This window comes from Dasypus novemcinctus, chromosome 9 (assembly GCF_030445035.2).
Source record: "Dasypus novemcinctus isolate mDasNov1 chromosome 9, mDasNov1.1.hap2, whole genome shotgun sequence".
Lineage (NCBI taxonomy): Eukaryota > Metazoa > Chordata > Mammalia > Cingulata > Dasypodidae > Dasypus > Dasypus novemcinctus.
Window position 1 is genome coordinate 15,011,158 of NC_080681.1, and position 17,558 is coordinate 15,028,715.

Here is a 17,558-nt window from a genome sequence, read left to right on the forward strand (position 1 = left end):
TTTTTAAAACTCTATGTGATGCACTTAAGAAAGAAAAATGAAAAATCTATTTTTGTGCATTTGACAAAAACTTAGGCTTTTCTTCATTTATAAAAATCAAGATTCTTCTAATAAAAATATATTCTCCTTGAAGAGAGGACAGCAGCCCTGGTTCTAGAAATTGGAATGCTGATTTAAATCCAGCCCAGCAGTAACTGGAAGTTATAATAATGAACTCTGTGAACAGAGAGGTGCTAGCTTTGAACAGTCTTCTCATATAGAAAACACAGTATATTTGGGAGATACGGACATATCTCTAGGTCTGCTTCTGAATCAGTTCTAGATGGCCTTTGCTGGACAACATTGAGATGTTATTGGGGCTCTGTATGAGGAAGTTTGTTATCACAGTCCCTCTTAGCACCTTATCTTGAAGGATAAATGAAACCTTTTTTTCCAGTTGCCTTTTTTTGGGCATCATTCAGTTACTTTTTTTTCAAGATTTATTTTTATTTACTTCTCCCCACCCACTCATTGTTTTGCACTTGCTGTTTCTGTTCATCTTCCTTGTTTCCTTAGGAGGAGTCGGGAACTGAACCTGGGACCTCTGATGTGGGAGATACTTAATTGCTTGAGCCACCTTCACGCCCTCCTTTGTTGTGTCTCTCATTGTTTTCCTCGTGTCTCTTGTGTCATCTTGTTGTGTCAGCTTGCCACACCCACCCATCGCACCAGCTCGCTGTCTTCTTTAGGAGGCACCAGGAGCCAAACCATGAGCCTCCCATATGGTAGGTGGGAACCCAGTTGCTTGAGTCACATCTGCTTCCCCATTTGGTAACTTTTTTTTTTTTTTTAGGGTACTGGGGGCTAGGGATTGGACCTGGGACCTTGTATGTGGGAAGCCAGTGCTCAACCTGCACCACATCAGCTTCTCTGAGTTGGTTTTTTTGTTTGTTTTGCATGTTGTTCTGTTTTTGTTTTTCAGGAGGCACCAGGAACTGAACCTGGCACCTCATGTGTGGGAGGTGGGCGTTTAACTGCTTGAGCCAAATCCACTCCCTTATTTGTTACTTTTGATGCTTCAGTGTTATAAATTTAAAGACTGACAACCGAAATTCATGGTAGAAGTATGCTTTTTTTTTGTATTGTTCCATGAAAATAAGAGGGTACAACCTAAGTTTTTGCATAGTTTAACTAGTCAAAAAGACTATTCCACTTCAGGGTCTGGAAGTAGACTTTATAAAGTATTCTCTTAGACTTTCACCTTAAAACAACAAAAACAGTCACTTGGGATGAATAAAACTAGTTAGACAAGTTTGTAGATCTTTTTGGTGCTGAGCTATGACACAAGTCTTATAGATTGTGAAATAGAGATAGTTGGAACTAATGTACAGAACTATTTAAACTTGCAGTTAAATTCTGTGAAGTTTCAGTTATCTAAAATATACTTAGACAAATATGAAAAAAAAAAATTTTTCCCTCATCTCCTCCTCTGCCTTTTGGTTTCTTTTTTTTTTTTTTTTGTACCTTTGAAGTGATACACCTGTTGAGGCACAGCGGCCTATCAGCAGTGAAATCCTGGGCCAGAGTTCAGTTTCAGAAAAAGAGCCTGCAAATGGAGCACAAAATCCAGGACCAGTTAAGCAAGAAAAAAATGAGGTAATGTTTACTGGAGTAGTCTTTCATTCTCTGTATAAGAAATAATAGCATTTGCTTATATGGAATTTTAAAATAATTTTTCTGATATTTGGGAGTAGGAGAGATAATACCTGTAATTTCTTATCCCAGGCTCATTTTCTCCTTCTCCCTAATGGGTATATAGTATTTTTAGTCACTGTGTATTTTGGGACATTTTTTACAGGTGAATTTATTAACAGTCTCAAATACCACAGTTGACATTTCAGTACTCAAATAATTGAATGTGGCTAGTTTACATTTTAAAAGATGTATGCTATATATTTTACTAATAAGGTTTAATAAATAAGAAATTAAGACATTTAAAATATAGAATAATACTTTTAACTAGACCTTCAGTGTTCCAGATTTTTATTTTTATTTTTTGGTGTTTTTGAAAGGAAATTGTACTGTGAAGCAGGGTGTAAATTTTATTTTATATATACGCTACTTAGAAAGGGTATTTAGGTTGTTTTAATAAGTTGACTATATTTTTGTTGTTAATTAAATATTGAGAATGAAGTAGAAAAGTTACTATAAAAAGTACATAAGAAGGAGCAGAAGTGGCTCAAGCAATAGGGTGCCCACCTCCCACATGGGAGGTCCTGGGTTTGGTTCTCAGTGCCTCCTAAAGAAGATGAGCCTCCTCCCAGTGCCTCCTAAAGAAGACAAGTGCTGCCAGCCACCGCGAGCCAAAGTGGCTCAAGCAGTTGGGCTCTAGCCTCCCATATTGGGGGGTCCTAGATTCAGTTCCCAGTGCCTCCTGAGGAAGATGAGCAGACAGAGGAGGGATAAAAATATTGGTAAATAAATAAAATTGTAAAATGTATATGTTTAAAAACAATAAAGCTATTAAAAAATAAGTACATATGGAGGCGTAACTCACTCTGTAGTACACCTGTGGTCCATGCCTTGGACCATGTACTTCTCTTGTTTTCTTGTTTCTTAATAAATTCTTTATTCCCTTGCCTAAAAGCAAAACAAAACAAAAAAAATGGGTAATTTTATCTTCAGTTATTATAATTAGTTATGAAGTGGAGGAGGATTGCTACTTGTAATTGAAAAAGGAAGACAGTTTTAGCTTTTGATAGCTCTTCAAGTCTCTTGGTTCAGCTTATTGTCGATTTTAGAGATTATTGATTTGTTTCAGGGTAACCCCAGTACACATGATCCATGCAACGTAACTAGACCCCAGCTTGAAAGGGAAGCTTTTCTTTGCCAATACTGGAATTCACTAAATGTCTTAGTCCTGTATGTTTTGGTGCTATACAGTTCTTTTAGAAGGGTGTAGTAGGAAATGTTGAGAGTGCTGACTTTAACTTCCATTTGTTCTGCTTTCCTGTGAAAGGACATATGAAATCTGAATTAAAGTATTGTTTTTAAGAGAAATTTTATTTTTCTCTCTAGAGTAACCTATTAAACTTTTTATGTGCTAAAATTAAACGTGTTAGAAAAGATTAATGTTGTGTTTATTTAATATTAATGCAGTCTTGCAGTAAGTTTTTTTTTAAAGAAATGTAGCAAATTTGTATTGGTCTTTATCTACATTCATATTTTCTGACCAGGTCCCCATTATGGTCACTATAATTTGTATTATTATTGTGGGCTAGTCAAGGAACTAGGATGGCCATTCAGTTTGGTCCGTCTATTGCTCTGGAATAAAGCAAATTAACTGATCTATTTGAGTATTAAGACTCTATGTTATTTTTCATAGAGCAATATATTAAATATTTTATAATGTTATATTTAGCCTTTACATATTTTATTTATATGTATAGAAGTTATTGTTGAATGAGGACATGTATTCTATTATTGTCTGCTAAAATAGATTATTTTATTCTCATATTTTAAAGCTTCGAGATTCCACAGAACAATTTCAAGAATATTATAGGCAAAGATTACGCTACCAACAGCATTTAGAACAGAAGGAGCAACAGCGACAGATATACCAACAGATGTTGCTTGAAGGAGGTGTGAACCAGGAGGACGGTCCTGATCAGCAGCAGAATCTTACTGAGCAATTCCTTAATAGGTTGGTCTTTTAGTCCCTTTTTAAAATAAAAATTATTTAAAGGCTTTTAAATCTTGTAATTATTGGTATTTTCTATGTTCAGTTTACAATTTTAAGGCTTTTTTATTTCTAAGTGTTTCAAGTAATGTGGAGTTACAGAATCTCTTCCAAACACAGCATTCTGAGTGCTCATCTAGTTTTGTCTTTGTCTCTTTAAATGTCCTTTTTGCATCTCAGCAATTAGAGCAGAAGAGGTTGGTTGTTCAGCACACAGGTCGGAAGCAGACGTGCCGAGTAGGTTCAACTCTGTCCCAGAGTAACTGAAGAGTCTTGGGGAAGTTACTTAGCCTCTTTTTGCCTGTTTCCTCATCTACCTCACAAGGTTCCCATGAATATTAAAATGATTTAATCTATGTAAAGTGTTTAGAACAGGACCTGGCACCTAGTGAGCACTATGCTAAGTGTTAACTGTTAAACCTACAGATTCTTTTGGATTCAATATATTAAAATGACTCTTTCTTATAATTTGTGCCAAAACAATATGAGCTTATATTGTTTTCAGTTATATGAGGAATGGCTATAAGGTAATGTAGTTTTTTAAAAAACCAATAAACCAAATATGTGTATTTAAATAATCAAGGGTTGTTGGGCAATTAAGTGAGTTAATATATATGTAAAAGCACTTAGTTCCTGGTATGTCAGGAGTGTATAATATTGGCTATCATCATGATTATTATTAGGCATCTGCAGTGGTGCCTGTTACTTCTTCAGTTGGTTCAGTAATTTTACAAGTGATCTGCTTAACACTCTGAGGGTTGTATGAGTCAGTAAACCTGAGTTTAATTAATGAGTCATTAATCCCATCTTCGAACTTTCACATAAGAAGCCTTTGTAGTGGTCTGAAGAGTCTAAGTAGACTTCTGACAACCCTTTCAATTTGAGGATTGTTGATGGTTTTCTTATCATCTCTAACCAAGTCAGCAGCTTGTCAAAATAATCCTAATTTGATGAATTGCCATTTCTAGTTGTTTGCATGTCTTCTTTATATCCATAAAAGTCATGCTTGTGATTTGACTTCCTGACCAACTTATTTTTCTGTTAAAGCAGATCCTATAGTCAGTCAGGAAATGAAGTGGCACCATCACCACCACCACCCTCCACTAGTGGTAGTGGCTGTGCGTCCTCAGAACAAAAAGGTTAAACTACTCAAGATGGTTTTCCTTCCTTTAACGATAATCATAAATACAGTTTAAATTCTTATAATTTAGAATCGGTTTAGAGCTTATTTATTGTTAAACAGCTATTCTCAATTTCTTTAGAAATCTGAGCTTAAAATGACTGTAAAAGTTTAGTATATTATAAAAATCCTTAAGATAACCAGGTCTATAAAGATGAATAGATTTTTACCCTAAGCTTTTGTATATTAGTTTCATATAAATTCTCAGTGGTTCTCTTAGCATTTTCTTATCTCTTCTAGTTTTCTAACCCTTTAATACTTTTATTTGGTTCTTTTTTCAGAACCTTAGTTTTACATATCTGAACCAGTACCAGCACTTTATTTTATTTTATTTTTTTTAAAGATTATTTATTTAATTTCCCCCCCTCCCCTGGTTGTCTGTTCTTGGTGTCTATTTGCTGCGTCTTGTTTCTTTGTCCGCTTCTGTTGTCGTCAGCGGCACGGGAAGTGTGGGCGGTGCCATTCCTGGGCAGGCTGCTCTTTCTTTTCACGCTGGGCGGCTTTCCTCACGGGCGCACTCCTTGCGCGTGGGGCTCCCCCACGCGGGGGACACCCTTGCGTGGCACGGCACTCCTTGCGCGCATCAGCGCTGCGCATGGCCAGCTCCACACGGGTCAAGGAGGCCTGGGGTTTGAACCGAGGACCTCCCATATGGTAGACGGACGCCCTAACCACTAGGCCAAAGTCCGTTTCCCAGTACCAGCACTTTAAAGCACCTGACTAATACCAAGAATAAACTGAGTTATGCTATATAATGATCTTAGAGAAAAGTCAACTACAGCATGATAAGATATTTATTATTAACAGTACTTATCACTACTTATACATGTTGATCTTTTGTTTTTACTGATACTATTAATTACCAGCACTGATACAGTACTTATGTGTCTATTCTGTCCCATCCCCTTACGAACCTTTTAGTAAAAAAAAAATTATATTAGCTTTTTTTGTTTTTAGGAGGTACCAGGGATTGAATTCAGGACTTTGTACATGGGAAGCAGGTGCTCATTCACTGAGCTACATCTGCCCCACAGTGAGAGTTGTTTTTTTTTGGTTGTTTGGTTTTTAGGAGGTTACAGAGATCGAACCCTGGACCTTGTACATGGGAAGCAGGCACTCAATCACTTGAGCTACTCACCTGTATTAGCATTTTAAAGACTCTTTATATTTAACTCAGCATTTCCCAAACTTATTGGACTTTAGATCGTTTTCTTATGGGGACCTTTTCACAGAGTTAATGTATCACAGAACATAATTTGGAAAATGGTGCCTAATTAAAATTTTAACTGATAAATATTAATGATAAATATTATGTAATTCCTTTAAAAATATATCACTTCTTTTTAAAAGACTTTTTCCAAACCCTAAAAACACATGTATACACATGCACAATAATATTCAAATGTATGAAAATTAGAAAATACATAGAACAGAAACTACTTAGATCCTACCACCCAGATAATCAGTATTCACATTTTGGTTTTTAGAAGGCTGTATTTTATTGTGCTTAAAAGGCCAGGCTCTCAAATCAGACACACTTGGCTATGTCCCTTTTTAGTCATATGACCTTGGACAAAATATATAACCTCAGTGAACCTTGGTTTCTTCACTGCTCATACATGTAAATACCTGGATAACCCTCCTCACTGTTTTTAGGTATTTAGGTCTATGTTCTATTTTGAGATCATTTTTGTATGGGATATGAATTATAGATTGAAGTTAATTTTTTCGTCTGTGGATATTTATTGTTCCACGACCATTTATTGAAAAAATTATTCTTTCTCCACTGAAATTGACTTTGACCTTTGTCAAAACCAATTGACCACATATGTGGGAATCTGTTTCTGAACTCTGTATCATAGAGTCTGTTTCTAGACTCTCTATTCTATTCCATTGATCAAATTGTCTATCTTGATGCTAGTACCACACTGTCTTGATAACTGAAGATTTATAATAAGTTTTGATGTCAGGTAATATAAGTCCTCCATCTTTGTTCTTTTTCAGAGTTGTTTTGGTTATTCTAGATTATTTGTCTTTCCATATGTATTTTATAATCGGCTTGTCAGTTTCTACCAAAAAGTCCGCTGGGATTTTGATTGCAATTGCTTTGAATCTATAGATCAATTTGGAAGGAATTGACATCTTTATTAAGTTTTTTGCTCTATGAGCAAGGCATAGCTCTCCATTTGTTAAGGTCTTTTTAAATTTCTCTCAGTACTGTTTTATAGACTTTTTAGGTTCTTGCACATCTTTTGTCAGATTTATCCAAATTTCATATTTTATGCTATTGCAATTGGTATAGTTTTTTCATTTCAATTTCAAAATTTTTTGGCTATTAAATAGAAATGTAATGAATTTTGTATATTGATCTTGTATTCTGCAACCTTGCTGAAGCTATTATTAGTTCTAATAACTTTTTGTAGATTCTATTTGATTTTTTACATAGACAAATAAGTGTCTACAAATGAAGACAGTTTTACTTCTTCCTTTCCAATGTAATTTCTTTTTCTTGTCTTTTGGCACTAGCTAGTACTTCCAGAACTGACCTTTTTAAAGTTCAGGAAGTTCCCTTCTGTTCCTAGTTTGCCGAGAGTTTTTATCAGGAATGGATATTGGATTTTGTCAACTGCTTTTGAGATGATTACATGGCTTTTCTTTTTTTCTTTTTTTTAGTCTATTAGTATGGTGAATTATATTTTTCAAATGTTAAACTTATCTTGTATTTCTGGGATATACCCCTCCCCATGTCATAATGATATTATTTGTTTTACATATTATTGCATTCAATTTGCTACCATTTTATTGGGAATTTTTGCATCTATGTTCATGAGGAATATTGGTTTCTAGTTTTTTTGTAACGTCTTACTATGGCTTAATGTCAGAATATTGCTGGCCTTATAGAATGTGCTGGGAAGTATTATCTCCTATTCTGTTTTCTGGAAGACTTTGTGTAGAATTGCTATTATTTCATCTTTAAATGTTCAGTACAATTCACCAGTGAAGTCAACAGCATCTGGTGTTTGCTTTGTGGGAAAGTTTAACTTACATATTCAATTTCTTTTAGTAGCTATATGTAAGCAAAAAAAGTCAAAACAGATAAAATGTGTTAGTATATTTTAACCAGTATATTCAATACATTATCATTCAAAATGTAATAAAAAATTATTGAGATAGTTTACATTCTTTTTTTGTTCTAAGTCTTTGAAATCCAGTGTGCACTTTACATTTACAGCACATCTGAATTTGGAGTAGCCACATTACGAGTGCTCAGTAGCTCTATGTGGTTAGTGGCTATTGGGCAGCACAAAACTAGATCCATTTTCACCTCTGGGCTCTTGTATATACTCCCCCCTCCCCCCACTTAGACTTTTTTTTTTTTAATTTTAAAGAAGTTTAGATTACATAAATATTACATAAAAATTATAGGGGATCCCCATACTTCCCTCCATTAACAATGTCTTTCATTAGTGTGGTCCATTTGTTAAAACTGATGAACACAATATTGAAGCACTGCTCCTAACCATGGTCTGTAGTTTACATTATAGTTTATTCTTTTTTGACAAAATGTGTAATGGCTTGTATCTGTCATTGCAATATCATAGAAAACAATTCTAATGTCCCAAAAATGCCCCATGTTACACCTATTCCTCCCTCTTCTTACCCTCAGAACGTCTGGTGACCTCTGTGTTATATCAGTGTTACAAGTTTTTCCTTTATTAGAATAATGATAAGTCTACTTTAGTCCATAGTTGCATTCCCCCCTTATGTTTGTTCATTCCTCGATCTTGAGGATTTGGGGATGGTAAAGCGTACTCTGCTTCCAATTAAGAAGGGGCTTCGAACCCATGAGGCTGATGGATGGAATCGTCTTGCTTACAGTTGTAGACACTCTATGTTTTTTGGGATGGATTTTGTCCATCATCATCCTTTTTTTGGTTGTCCTTGGTGAGTCCAATGAACTGGACAGTAGGTGTTGGCTGCAACTCTGCTGAGATACAGGGCTCAACCAGCATATGAATAGCCATAAGATTCTGGGGCATATATTTAACAAGTATAGTGCTAATTATAGGTTCAACTAACAGGGACAGGGGAGCAGATAAGGCTCAAGAGGTTGAGTGCCTGCTTCCCACATGTGAGGTCTCGGGTTCAGTCACTCGTGCCTCCTAAAAACAAAAAAGCAGCAAGCAAACAAATGAAAAAAACCAGCTCAGGGGAGCTGATGTGGCTCAATGGTTGAGCACTGGCTTGCCACATACAAGGTCTGGGGTTCAGTCCCCAGCTCCAGTACATTAAAAAAGGGGGTGTAGAAAAACCACACATAGGAAAATAATGAGGCTAACTCTGATACATTGGAAATAAGTTATCATATCTTCCAAGGTAAGGCCCACTGACAGAGTGCCGATTTCCTGGGGTTGTCTGCCCTGCTTCTAGCGTCTAGATGTTTCTAGAGCCGTAAGGACTCCCTCCCCACCCCCACCCCCCTTCCTGCTTGAGGCACTGTTTACTGTGACAGTCAGTGAGATCCTTCTGAGATGTGCATAAGCATACATAAGCATAACCTCTGGAATGACCTCCCCATTCACTTTTAAGTCTTTTAGTTGTAAAAACTTATTTCTATAGATTACTCTTAAAGTGTCCCAGTGAACTCTATGTCTTACCTTTCCTTCTTTAGATCTCTCCATAAAAGTCACCTTTTTAGTGAGACCCTTCCTGATCTCTTTTTAAAAATTACTTCCCACTATTCCTTTTTGCAGCTTCATTTTTCTCCACAGCACTTTCACCATCTGAAATTCTGTATATTTTGCTTATTTGTTTATTGTTTGTTTCCCATTAGAATGTAATTTCCATGGCAAAGATTTTGTATGTTTTGCTCTGCTTGATCACTCTAGAGCCTAGATCAGAGACTGGCAAGTAGTATTTATAGAATGGATGAATGAATGATAATAGGAATACTACTTGACTTTTATTTCATCATGTCCTGCTATAGTCATCCATTTCCTAGTTGACCTGATGTTACTAGAGGCAGATGGAATGAAAATGGCTTGTTTTGTTGGTGAGAAGTTTTGGTAGTTGTGAGGTTGTTTTTGACAATTTGGGAAATTAGGTTTAAATTTAAAATTTGGCCAAAGTTGTACTGGGATAGAAACAGATTTTTTTTTATTTTTTTATGAAAAAAGGTGCTTTTAAAAAGTTGGTGATACCCATTGATTTAGTTTCCTAGGCTGCTTAAAAGCAAGTACCATCAAATGGGTTGGGTTAAACAATATGAATTTATTTGTTCATGATTTTGAGGCCAGGAAAATGTCCAAGTCAAGGCATTGTAAAAGTGATGCTTTCTTCTCGAAAACTGGCTACCAGTGATCCTTGGGTCATTTCGTTACATGGCAAGGCACATCGCGGTGTCTGCTGATCTCTTCCTTCTTTTCTAGGTTTCGCTGATTTCTGCTTCTTGCTTCCATGGCACTTTCTCTCTGTCGGAATTCCTTTCTCTTAGAAGGGACTTTAGTAACAGTAGTAAGAGCCATCCTGACTGAGGTGGGGCACACCTTAACTGAATGAAGTAACTGCACCAAAAGTTCTTACTTAAAATGGGTTCACACCCACAGGAATGGATTAGATTTAAGAACATGTTTTTCTGGGTTACATAAAATTCCAAACCACCACACCCATTATGCTTATTTCCTTTACACAGTGTTGTATTATAGGAAAATTTGGAACTTCTTTCAGTATTTTGGTTATGTCTTAAGCTGACAATGTTATTTTTTTTATTCTTATGTCTAAACTATTTATTAGTCTGGTTTTACAATGCCAGCATTTTAGCTGTTAAAACCCTTCAACTAAAACAGTTAAAATCTTAATGTTATATGGTATTTGAAACATCAAAATGAGTTGCTTTTAAAATGGGCAAGATAATATGAAGTACTCTTATTTGCAGAGGATTCACTAAAATTTTCAATTATATTTTTATGCTTGCTTAACATCTAGGAACCAATTACGTTTATTCATTAACTGGTAGGATCTCTTCTGTCTGCCCCCTTCAAATCTATTCTCTTTGCCTTTTGGTTGATGTTTGGGTTCAACCAATAGGAACACCAGCAAGAGATCAAAGGACAGAAAAGAATGAGTTTATTCCCCCAGCGTCTTAATTTACAAAATGTATGGAGGAAGCTTACATATTGATTATATCTTTTTTTTTTTGCTTTTATTTATTTTTTTAAAAAGATTTTTTTAAAATTTATGTTAATAGATCACAAGGAATGTTACATAAACTGATTATATCTTGTCACATGAGTTCTATTTTAATATATTTACTACTAAAAAAATATTCATATGAAGTTGTCTTAATCAAAATTTCACTCACTTTCTACCCCTTCTTTTGGACCATAGGTCTTGTGATAAAATTGTCTAGCCACTGCCAGATAATTTGTGATAAAATAGCCAAGCACTATAGGATAGCTTCAGTGACTTATGAACAGTAAACAACATGTCAACTGTGGAATAAATAAGTATTGAATTAACTTGAGGATATGAGCAAGATGCTTTTAAAAATATATTTTCCAAGTTTATAGTAACTTCTTTGAAATACACACGCATATATGGAAATACAGTACTCTTGCTATCTCTCAAATTAAGTAACTCTCACAGGGCCCACACCCTATTTTTAGGTAACATTCCTTGTAGAAATTTTTCTTATTTTCATTAAAAACAAAACCAAAAAAGCCAACAATGCATAATTAAGCAAAAAATGTAGATTTAGTTTCCCCACATCCTCAAAGTTCGCTAGTAAATTTGACAGAAACTGTATTCACTGAAGAGATATTTTTCTTGAAGCTTTAACCAATTAAAACAATTAAAAAATTTCTTATTAGTGATGGGAAATCTATTTTTGTGTAAAATAAAGGTCTTTTTCATTTTGTTCTTAAAGGACTCCTTGTAAAAGTTCTTGATAAAGCCACTAACAGATACATTCCAAATTAACAGGAGGTTTTAACACTGCTCACAACTGATATTATTTGCAGTTTCAACTCAGGAGAACTTGAAACTATTTTATTGAGAACCTATTATAAAACAAACCAAAAATATTAACACTGACAACAAAAATCACTGACTCCTGGTTTAGAAGATGACTGTCACTTTTGCCAGGTACCCAAGTCCCCAGAGAGTAAAACTTAAGGAAGGAGAATCAACTTTAGACCTTATTCCACAGGATTTCAATTTCTAAAGTACCAAAATAGAACTTATTTCACCTATAGATAGGTTCCAAAGAATGGAAAGTAATAAAATGCATCTTCATTGCATGTGAAATGAGTATATTCTATATAGACTAATTATAATATAAAATTTTAGTTTAAAAAAATTAAAGCATGATCACCTAAGAATGGAATTTTTCTGGGACTGCCTAATAGTTATGCTTAGCTCATACTGTGTTAATATCATGCATATATGCATATATATGTGAAACTACTAAAACTTTAGTTTGATAGCCAGTAGACAACATGGTCCCACATTTATGTATATTAAAAACAGACATAAACAAAACCTGTACTAAAAAAAAATAGCCCAGATTACTTATCACTCTGAAACACTAATCTTAAAAGACATTACCGCCTAGGACCCCCCCTTCCTTTACCAAGGCCACAAGCTCTTCCTCTACTTCTGCCTGCAACAGCTTCCCTTTTCCTGGATTTCACCTCAGGTTCTACATCCACAGGTAGTATACCCAGAGGCAAACTGTCTGGCAGAATATTGAATTATTTCCTTGAATGCTCAGTGTTTCCAGCTGTACAGGTTCTCTCTTCTTCAGCTTCATTTTCATAGCTTTAAGATGTGTGTTCATGCTGACATCCAGACCTGTGATGGTTCCATGGGCCTGTGTTCCATTCTTCAGTTCAGTGGTTACAGTTTCATGACTTAATTTCATCAAAAATCTCATGAGCTTCATCCTAATGGTGCTGTCACCCTTTTGGTCCGATAGCACACAAAATCAAACAATCAAGGACCAATGGACTGGGAGTATGAATGGCCAGAAACGCTTACTCCTGGCATCCACTGATGATGGTAATTTTTGCATACTCAAATTTGCCATGGAGAATATATTATGTGTGTATGTATTTACCTTCTCAAACTTTTAATCCTCTATAAACTAAGGATGTAGTTAAGTTTTTCTTTAAAATAATTGCATTATTTTCTCTAACAGGTCCATTCAAAAGCTTGGTGAATTAAATATTGGAATGGATAGTCTTGGTAATGAGGTGTCATCGCTCAGTCAGCAATGTAACGGGAGTAAAAGCAACGGATCTAATAGTTCTTCTGTGACTAGTTTTGCTACACCACCCCAAGACTCTAGCCAGAGATTAACACATGATGTTCCAAATATTCACACAAGCACTCCTCGTAATTCTGGATCAACAAATCACATACCTTTTCTTGAGGAATCACCTTGTGGAAACCAAATGTAAGTGCTTGAATTTGTAAAACCTGGAAATATTAACTTCATACTTATGAATAGAAATATAGAAAATTGAACTTTTCTTGGGAGCCTTACAAATAAAAGTTTTTAGACCTTACTACCTACCAAATTTTTTTTCTAATCTGCCTTCATTTATATTCTCTTCTATCAACTTCTGACTTTCATAATATTCTTCATTTTTCTTCTCTCTTTTGTTCTGCTTCCTCATCACCACCAAGGCAATTCTATTTTGTATAAGCCATCTTGCTCAGAGATCGGCTTTAGGCTTTATCTTCTCCCTGATTTTATTTGTCCTTGCCATGTGCACCTTTCAACAAACATCTTTAAACTCATAGACTTTCAGGGCCCAAGAAGATGTTTATAGTAGAATGATTAGAGCAGGAATCATAGTAGAATGATTAGAGCAGGACAGCGTTGGCAGCTCTGGCAGTTACAGTAGTTGAAGGCTTTTTGCATATTTATATTTTTACTAATGAGGGAAAATTTTTATCTTGCTGTCATTAATAAACAAGAGGTAATTTATGCAATAGGAGTAGTTAAGGAGCTTTTTCCTTCCTCTATTTTTAACATAAAACACCTTTTAGGGAAAAAAGCACCACCTTTGAGGGTGGTTAATTTAACAATGTATAATTGCTTTTGACACTTGGATACTTACAGGGATTAGTCTTATAATTAGTATTTTTAAAACTCTAGTTTTACTTCAGAGCATAAGTTTATCTAATTTCTGCTTCTTTATTGTAGTTCTGATAACACTGGTTTTGTGTACCCTCAAAAATAGAACTTAAATTTATAAATTCAGTTTTTATTTTAATCAGAGTAATATAAATATATAGTTTAAAAAGTCAAGTAGCACTTTGAGGCCTAAATTAAAACAGCATCTCCTGCCTTACCCCATCTTTGTCCATGATTTCTATTTCCCAGAGGCCTGCATTTTCAACCCATTTTGGCTGTCTTTTGCTATATATACCTCTACGTTTCTGAATAACATGCTTCTATTACTATTTTTAGTATCCATTGATTTCCCTACCTAATTAGGTTGAGCTACCCTACTTCCCACCCAAAGTACTCATTTTGTCTACTCCTTCTTTCCAATGTAGTTATATATAAATTTTTTTTTTTTTGAGGGACTGGGGATTGAACTTGGGACCTCATATATGGGAAGCCAGCTCTCAACCACTGAGTCACATTGGCTTCCCTGAGTTTTTTTTTTTTTTTTTTTTCATTTATTTTTGTTTTTATAGGAGACTGCAGGAACCGTACCTGGACCTCCCATGTGGGATGTGGGCACTTAGCCACTTGAGCCACATCTGCTCTCTGTAAATTTTTGTTTAGATTGGAATTCAGTGTTAACGTTACTATGGCTGTGTAAATGTTATTTACAATTGAGTCATGTAGTATAATATGATTACATATCCTTTTTGTAAAACTTTTGTTTTTCCTGGAGACAATGGCTTTTTTTTTTAATAGCTTCATTTTGATGTGCATGGGTGTGCATGCATGCTTAGTTTTCTTTGTATCTATCACTAAACTTAATCTGAAAATGCTTTGACACTCATTATAGTCAAATATATCAGGTGATTTCTCTTTTCCATTTTTTTTCCCCTGGGAGAAATCCCTCATGGATCATTCTTGCTTCACTTTGGATTCTTTGTTTCTAAGCTATTTTATACAGGTCTAGAGAGTCCTGGGACTTCCCTTCACCATCCTCCTAAGAATTTCTTTTGCCTCTTTCCTGTATTGGATCTCCTATTTTCAAGATCCCATGTAGTTTCCTGAAAAGGGGTACATCAGAGGTGAAGTTTCTGAGACCTTGCATGTCTAAAAATGAGTATTTATATTTCACACTTGATTCATCAGTGTAGCTTGGTTTAGAAGTCTAGGATGAAAATCATTCCTCAGTTACAAAGGCATTGCTACAAGATCTTCTAGCTTCAGTGTTTCATATTAAGAGGTTTAATGCTATTTTGAATCCTGATGCTTTGTATCAGTCTGCTGTTTTTTATTCTACGGAATTTTGTAGGATCTTTTCTTCTGTAATATTCTAAAATTTCATGATGATATACCTCAAAGTGGGCCTTTATGCTGTTGTTTTGCTGGGTGCTTTGGGGACCCTAACATGCTAGAAACTTAAATTCTGGGACATATAAAAAATATGATTTATTTAGTAATTTCTCAACTATTTTCTATTGACTTACATTTTTTTCTGCTATTGTCTTTTTATTTTTGGAGAGGTCTTTTCTAAATTTTTTTTTCCTCTTTTTAAAATAGATTTTGTTCTTGTTTCCTAAATTCATTATGTCCTCTTATATTGCTAAAGATTTTAACTGCATCTTTTGCTTTTTTTTTAACCAATTTTATTGATCCATTTTAATAAAGCATACAATCCATCCAAAACATACAACCCATCCAGAATTTACAGTGGTCTTTGGTATAATCACACAGTTGTGCATTCATCACTTCAATCAGTATTAGGATATTTTCATTATTCCAATAATAATAATAACAAAAAACAGACAAAAAAAGGTCTACCTATTAATAATCACCTTTTAATGATATATTGCTTTTTGTTCCTGAATGCATTTCTTCTTCCAACTTTTTTTTCTGTTTGTTTCAGTCCTGGGCTTTTATATAGGGATCTTGTCTTCAAGTAACTGAAAATCTTTGGCTCTGTAAAGAGTGAGGCATTAATAAAAAGGTGATTGGAAGGAAGGTCTCTGTTTGTGGGTAGATCTACCTACCTGTTGACCTCATAAGAGAGTGCTCAGGTGGAAATATTGTTTTATTGAGGGCTCTCAACTGCCAGTATCTGTTAGTCTCATAACTGTAATAAAAATAGTAATAGAAACATGTCTCCCGTCTTCTGCCTGGGACAGGATTTAAGCATAGCAGCCAGAGTTCTCGAACTAAACAGTGAAGAGTGCTTGACGTCTCAATATAAAGTATGTGACTTTGACTCAGTCTTCTTTCTAGATGGCTTCTCACCTCCTCAGAGTCACTGAGTTCAGACCCTCTTAATAAACCTCTCTAGAGAGTAAACTTTGAGGGCAGTGAGGGTCATTTTATTCGCAAAATAAAAATAAAAATTAAAAAAGATGTAAATGATAGTTTATTTTGTTTTGATAATCAGAGTAAATTTATTTGATTTCTACTCACACAGCTCATCAGGACATTCGGTCATTAAGCCACCTTTTGGAGATTCTTCAGGGAATCTATCAAGGTCAAGAGGGGAAGAGGTAATACTTTGGGAGAGGAGATTTCATTGTTTTTATATAGTTGTAAATTTTGCTAAGGAATTCTTGATTCAAGGAAAGAACCATTTTTAAAAATCATTATTTTTAATGCTGGTATTCATCTCAAAGTAGTTGAACTCTCACTGAGCGAAGGGAAAGTGTTGCCTCAGAAAGCATGTTTGGGAGTGTTCGATGTCAGAGTGAGATAATTGGGACGCGGAGACCAGCGATTGCAGGCAAGGATTTATTGCGAAAATCCAACAGGAAGGGGACTGAAGATAGAAACTTCAGCCTGTCCCTGGCAGAGGCAGTTATGAATTTATGTAGTACATCTAAAGGCGAGACCATGCTTAGTTAATGGGAGTGATTTTGGGCTTGGGCAAGACCCGAGGGCCTATAGGGATGGCTAGGGGGCGGTGGGCTAGGGTCACTGAATACTAGGGGTGCGGGAGGGGTTGGTGGGGTCATGTAGCTTGTCTATTCTTGAGAGGAAATGACATATAGGCTCAGGATGGGGGGCTATTCTGTCACAGGATGTGTCTCCTTCTGAGCAAAAGGCTGGTTGGCCTTCCACAGTGGGGTAGGTTAATAATAAACTTGCAGCTTCTGCAAGTGGTGGCTGTTATGGGGGCTAGGGACTGGGCCTACTCCTGTCAGGGAGTATTTGTATCACTGGCCCAGTAGTGACCTTGGCTCATGAATTGGGGCTAGGCACTGCTCTCTGAATCCTATGTTAACTTTTTTTTCAGTTATTATTGGTGTTCTCTGTGGGTTTCTTATCACTACTTTGTTTTTTGTTTGTTTGTTTTTTGCTTTGGAACCAGATATTCTTTCCTAATTAGTATATAGGTTCATTCTGTCTTATTTTTTTCTACTTCAGATTTTAACCCCATAAACAGAGGCATTATCTCAAGTGTTTATAGGGCCAAACAGGTTAACATAATGAATAAGGTCCACCAT

At 35.4% G+C, this 17,558-nt stretch overlaps 1 protein-coding gene and 1 long non-coding RNA gene across 6 annotated transcripts in view; one reads left to right on the forward strand and one right to left on the reverse strand.

The window, feature by feature from the left end:
• Positions 1-17,558, forward strand: part of WDR47 (WD repeat domain 47) — an 82,001-nt gene that overhangs the window by 48,158 nt on the left and 16,285 nt on the right. For all 4 annotated transcript variants that reach the window (XM_004448976.5, XM_058303091.1, XM_058303092.1 and 1 more), the window contains 4 exons: positions 1,512-1,635; positions 3,504-3,682; positions 13,096-13,353; positions 16,526-16,601. In XM_004448976.5, the coding sequence (XP_004449033.1) occupies positions 1,512-1,635; positions 3,504-3,682; positions 13,096-13,353; positions 16,526-16,601 (637 nt within the window). The remainder of the gene's footprint in view (positions 1-1,511; positions 1,636-3,503; positions 3,683-13,095; positions 13,354-16,525; positions 16,602-17,558) is intronic.
• Positions 1-17,558, reverse strand: part of LOC131279696 (uncharacterized) — a 51,155-nt gene that overhangs the window by 11,650 nt on the left and 21,947 nt on the right. Inside the window, exon 6 of one of the 2 annotated variants that reach the window (XR_011649606.1) lies at positions 2,537-2,619. This is a non-coding gene — a long non-coding RNA (uncharacterized lncRNA). Of the gene's footprint in view, positions 1-1,453; positions 1,586-2,536; positions 2,620-17,558 lie in introns of those variants that run through there. The other variant, XR_011649607.1, reaches the window with a different exon arrangement.